This window comes from Penaeus monodon, chromosome 14 (assembly GCF_015228065.2).
Source record: "Penaeus monodon isolate SGIC_2016 chromosome 14, NSTDA_Pmon_1, whole genome shotgun sequence".
In the NCBI taxonomy this organism is placed as follows: domain Eukaryota; kingdom Metazoa; phylum Arthropoda; class Malacostraca; order Decapoda; family Penaeidae; genus Penaeus; species Penaeus monodon.
In genome coordinates this window covers 34511430-34517529 of record NC_051399.1, presented here as the reverse complement: position 1 = coordinate 34517529, position 6100 = coordinate 34511430, and the positions used below count along the sequence as shown (strand labels likewise).

The 6100-nt window shown below is 33.7% G+C and overlaps 1 protein-coding gene across 1 annotated transcript; it reads right to left on the bottom strand.

Moving 5' to 3' along the window:
- Window positions 1-1020: 1020 nt before the first annotated feature.
- LOC119580684 (macrophage migration inhibitory factor-like) lies at window positions 1021-4715 on the bottom strand. The gene is given in 5 exon segments (XM_037928781.1): window positions 1021-1481; window positions 1706-1878; window positions 4187-4225; window positions 4227-4259; window positions 4650-4715. Coding segments are annotated over 5 exon segments (393 nt in total). The 3' UTR covers window positions 1021-1399.
- Window positions 4716-6100: the final 1385 nt, after the last annotated feature.

Sequence of the window (6100 nt, the reverse complement as noted above, 5' to 3'; positions counted from 1 at the left end):
GTTTTCATTCAAAAATGCATTCCATATGTAAGATGACATGTCAATTTTTGTATAGGAAACAAAAAATCTAAAGTAACTAGGATTTGAGAAAATAGAGATTTATGATATCAAATCTTCCTTATATACTTCAATATAATTAGAGAATGTAATGATCTACTCTCAAATAAAGTGATTTTCTTCAAGCTTATAGTTACAAATTTATAGAAACATATGTGTCGTGATCATGGAAACCTCAAGTTCCTTTGTTTCATCTTAATCAACTATAATTATTCTGTATATTATTAAGTTATACAATGCACTTTCAAAACACAAATCTCTTAAATGCACTCTGACCTAGGACAACATTTTTCATTAATAATTTGAAATTTAGCAAGTGCATCAATTGTTCTAATTTTTTTAATGATGCAAATTAAGGTTTCTAACACTAGTTGTTTTTGCATGGTTTTTGCAATTAGGCTGACATTTGCACACATTCTTAAAATGCTTAAAATAATCCTTTTGATTTAAATTATTATAATTAGAATAATGACGATTCTTAGTACTTTTTGTTTGGATGCAAGATCTTCCTGTAATGTTTATTCCTTACAGGTCTGTCATTACTTATTATACCTAACCTTTTCAGTTTAAAAGATATACTGTATATATGATCTGTAATGCAATATACAGTTTGATAGCAATCACATTGTCTACATTATAATCTGAATATGTAGACATTTCTAAAGTGCTTTTTGGCACTATGCTGGAATCATACTGTCAACATTACAGTCTGGCAATAGATGCTTTTGAATCTATTTATTTTTTTGTATATATTAGTATATATTCTTACATACAAAAATGCTGCCTCACATTGGAACACATATGTATACTTCATACTGTGAGCTGGTAACCTGAGAACTTACTCAGAGACAGACTTTCATACCAGTTATAGATTTAGTGATGACCTCACCTTCCTTGTTCTTAAAATTGTAAACCTATCTTGTTGAATATGCTATACTCAAAGGGAAAAGAATAAAAAGAAGGGACTGCAGCAACTCTTTATGTTTGTTCCAATGCTCCTTACATACAGAATTAACAGTAGATAGTACTTTATCTAGAAACAAGCTACGTCTAACAAAATACAGGTTTTAATTATTTTGCAAACTCAAAAGCACAAAGATTTCAGCTGCATTCCTACGGACAATTATGGTTGAATATTAGGTTAGCTAGATTAATGATATGAGTTTCATTCCTTAGCATCTCCATTCAAAGATACCAAGAATCACAAGACACCAAGCAATAAACAATATCTGTTCATATTATCCTGCATGTGAAATGTATGGTGTTGATGCAGAGGAGTGCACAGTAAAGCATATTGCAATATCTTCATTTCACTTGTGGCATCTTGCAAACTTATGCCCTTTTAACGTCCCAAAATCTGGTGGAAGGTTGTTCCTTTGAAGCCAACTTCTGACGTCTGTTTATCTATGAATTGGATGTACATTCTAGAAGAAATGGAATTGTAATTACGGGATATTTTTCTTGATTTAATCTTTGTAAATGGTATCATAAAAAATAGAACTACAGCCTGTCCTGGTAAATCAGACAATGTGTAATAAAAAAGGCTTCTACACATGAAATTAAACAAGATAATCACCAAAAAATCCATGTCGACAGAGGTATTTCATTAATCTTAAAATGTAAAGTATCACAACCTTAATAACCTTACCTATCATTAGGAATCCCAAGGTATTTCTCCACTACTGCATAAATCTTAGAAGCATACGTTTTGTTTTCTTCAACCCCTAACTTGCCAAGGCTCATCAAAATTGCAGAACCACAAGGATCAAATGTGCCTCCAAAACTCATGAGCTGATCTGGAATTACTCTAACAACACAATACTGGAACCAAAATTATTGAAATCATTAAAGGGAAGATAAAAAATCTTATATAATCATATGAGCAAATAAATTACAAACAAGGTACCAAATCCTTACTGGGAAGATATAAATCTTATATAAATATATTAGATAATAAATTACGGACAACAAGCAAATGTATACTGTAAGTCTTATAAAAAAAAAAAAAAAAAAAAAAAAAAAAAAAAAAAAAAAAAAAAAAAAAATTATAAATTTATTTAATTATAATTATTTTTTTTTTTTTTTTTTTGTTTCTTTTTGTGGTTCTTGGGGGTGTGTGGGGTGTGGGGTGTGTGTGTGTGTGTGGGGTGTTGTGTGGGGTTTTGTGTGGTTTTTGGGGGTGTGTCCCTTTGTGTGTGTTTGGGTGTGTGTGTGTTTGTGTGTGGTTGTTTGTGTGTTGTGTGTTTTTGTTGTGTGTGTGTGTTTTTGTGTGTGTTGTGTGTTGTCTCTGTGTTTTGTGTTTTTGTGTTTTCTGGGGGTTGTCTCTGTGTGTTGTTCTGTGTGTGTTGTTCTGTTGGGGTCGGGTATGTTTGTGTGTGTCTGTTTTTGGTTTTGAAATGGGGGTTGTCTTGTTGTTTGTGTTTTTTGGGGTGTGGGGTTTGTGTTTGTGTGTTCTGGTGGGGTTTTGTGGGTGTTTTTGTGTGTTTTTGTGTGTGTGTGTGTGTGTGTGTTTTTTTGTGTGTTTTGTGGTGTGTGTGTGTGTGTGTGTGTGTGTGTGGGGTGTGTGTGTGGTTTGTGTGTTGTTTTGGTGTGGTTTGTATGTCCTGTGGTTTGTGGGGTTTTGGGTTGTGTGGGTGTGTTGTGGGTGTTGTTGTTTTTGGTGTGTGTGTGTTGTATGTGGTGTGTGGGGGGTGTGTGTGTTTTTCTTTTGGGGGTTCTGTTGTTGTGTCTTTTTTGTTTTTTGTGGGTGGTTTGGGTTTTTGTGGTGTGTGTGTGTTTTGGGTGGTTTTTTGTGTGTGTGTGTGTGTGGTGGTGGTTTGTTTGTGTGTGTGTGTTTGTGGGGTTGTGTTGTTGTTTTGGTTTTATGTGTGTTTTTTGGGGTGTGTGTGTTTGGGTGTTGTGTGTTTTTTGGTGGGGTGTTTTGTTTGTTGTGGGTGTGTGTGTGTTTTGATGTGTTTGTGTGTGTTGTGTTGTTTTGGTGTGTGTATTTTGGGGTGTGTGTGTTTTGGGGTGTTTGGTTTTGTGTGTGGTCTGGTTGTGTTTCTGTGTGTTTTCTTGTGTTTTGTGTCTGGGGTGTGTTTCTGTTTTTGTGTCTGTGTTGTGTGTGTTGTGTGTGTGTGGGGTTGTTTTGTGGGGTTTGTGTGTGTTGTGTGTGTGTTTTGTGTGTGTGTGGCTTGTGTGTGTGGTGTCGGGGGTGGGGTGGGGGGGGGTTTTGTGTTTTGGTGTTGTGTCGGTGTGTGTTGTGTCTGGGGGGTGTGTGTGTTGTTTTTTGTGTGTTTTGGTTTTTGTGTCTTTTGGTGTGGTTTTGGGTGTTGTGTCTGGTGTGTTTTGTGTGTCTGTTGTGTGGGGTGTGTCTGTGTGTGTGTTTGTGTGTGTGTGTGTTTTGGGTGTGTGTGTGGTGTGTTTTTTGTGTTTGGTGGTCTGTGTTTGTGGGGTGTGTGTCGTGTGTGTGGGTGTGTGGGGGTGGGGTGGGTGTGTGGTTGTGTGTGTGTGTGTGTGTGTGGTGTGTTGTGTGTGTGTGTGTGTGTGTGTGGGGTGGTTTTTGTAGTGTGTGTGTGTGGTGTGTCTGTGGTGGGGTGTTTTCCCTGGTGTTGTGGGGTGTCGGGGGTGTGTGGGGCCCTGTGGGGTTGTGTGTGGCTGTGTGTTTGGGGGGTCTGGGGTGTGTGTGCTTTTTTGTGTGTGTGTGCTGGGGTTTTGGGGTTTGTGTGTGTTGGTGTGTGTGGGGTGTTGTCTGTGTGTTGTGTGTGTGGTATGGTTGTTTTGTGTTTGTGTTGGTGTGTGTGTTGTGTGTGTGTGTTTGTGTTGTTTTGTGTGTGTTTGTTTTGGGTGTGTGGTGGGGTCCTGTTTTGTGGTGTGTTGTCTTGTGTATGTTTGGGGTGCCCTTTTGGTGTGTGTGTGTCTTTTTTTGTGTGTTCTGTGTGTGGGTGTTTTGGGTGTGTCCTCTGTGTGTGTGCGTGCTGTGTTGCTTGCATGTGCGTCTGTTTTGGGGGTGTTTTCTGCGCTTGTTGTGCATGCATGTCCCGTGCATGTGTGTGTGGGATGTGCATGTATTATGTATGCATGAAATTTTTTATATAAAAAGTTTTTTTAAAAAAATATATATATAAATAAGAAAAAAAAAAAATACAACCTGTTCTGGCTTCCCAAGGGTTTTACTAAGATTTTTTAAAAAGGGTTTGAAACAACCCCGGAGTCACTCTGCCCTCTGGGAAAGGGTTTTTTGGCCAATCTCCAAAAAAAGGGCTTTTTTAAACCTTCCTGAAAAAGAATCAATATCAAATGTCAAATATGAAAAGGGAATACAATAGAAAATTTTTAAAAAAAAAAATTTAAGACTGATATTTGGGTTTTCTATATGAAAAAATTTTTCCATGAATTGTCATGGATTCAGTGGTGGTAAACCGGGAATTTTTGGACCGTTCAGATAGGCCAGCCCTAAGTATATCAATTAAAACGGCAAATTGAAAAAATGTTTTCTCCGAAAATTTCCTTTCCAACGAACCACAAAAATCTTTTGACAAAATAGGGTTAAAAATTTTGTTTTTTAAAGAACTTTTAAATATAATTTTTAAAGAATTATTTGAATATCTGACATCATGGACTCCCCGCTGGGCCCACCTGGCAACGGCTATAAACCTCTCAAATTTATACCCCGGCATACAGACGGGGGTTTTGGTATTTGAGATTTATCAAAATGGGGAAACAAGCCTCTAACTATCAAAAAAGCATACGAAGCCAAGGTGACATCATTCAAATTTTATACTTCATGTGCACGATTGTAGTTTTTGGGGAAAGGGGAAAATTGTGACCTTTTTTTTAAATCTTATTTTTGATCATTGCACCTAGTGGTGTTAAAAAAACCCCAATTTCTTAACTTTTCCCATCTTTTTTTTGGGGGCATTTTCTTAAAATTATCATTAATTATAATGTTTCTGAAACCCTTTAGCTTCATTTCATGATGGGCACTTTTTAAGAACATAATAAGGGCAGCTGATAATCTACATGACATCAATGATACTTATAAAATGCAGTGTCAAAATATTAAAGAATATATTTTAATATATATATAAAAATATATATATAATAATAATATTATAAAATATAATATATAAATAGATAGATAGATAGATAGAAAATTTTTTTTTTTTGGAAAATAAAAATTTAAAAAATAATAGGGTTATTATAAAACATAAAAATTTGAATTAAAAATTGTTTTAAAAACATTATGTGTAATAAAAAATATACAATGATAAAATGTGTGGTGGGGTGTGGTGTGTGTTGTGTGTGTGTGTGTGTGTGTGTGTTGTGTGTGTGTGTGTGTTTGTGTATTGTTGTTGTTGTTGTGTTGGTTTTGGGGTTGTTTGTATGTTGTTGTTGTTTGTTGGTTTTTTGGTTTGTTGGGGTTGTGTTATGTTGTGTATTGTTTTTCTTGTTATTTTTATTTTTTTTTTTTTTTTTTTTTTTTTTTTTTTTTATTTTGTTGTTGGTTAAAAATTTTTTTTTTTTTTTTTTTTTTTTTCTTTTTTTTAAATTTATTTTTTTTCCCCCCCCTTTTGTATTTTATTTGTTTATTATTATAATTATTTATTATTATTTTTCTTGGTATTATTATTATTATTTTTGTATATTATTTTGTATATTAAAAGAAATTTGTATTAACACCCCAAACCCAAAACAAAAAACCCAACAAAAAACACACAACAACCAAAAACAAACAAACACAAAAACACAAAACACAATAGGTACCCCGAAATGAATGTGTTTTTATAAATAAATTAATATAGTAAAAAAAAAATTTAATTATAATTTTTTAAAAAATATTTTTTTAATAAAAATAACTTTAATAAAAATAAAATTTTAATTAATGTTTATTTATTTTTAAAAGAATATTTAAAAATTAAATTTTTAATAAAAATTTAATATAAACAAACATAATTTTAACTTTTAAAAAATCTATTTTTAAAAATTTTAACCTACAAACTTTTTGGTCGGTGGTGGGGGGTTTTGTGTGGGGTGTGGTGTTTTTGTGTTTTTTTTTTTGTTT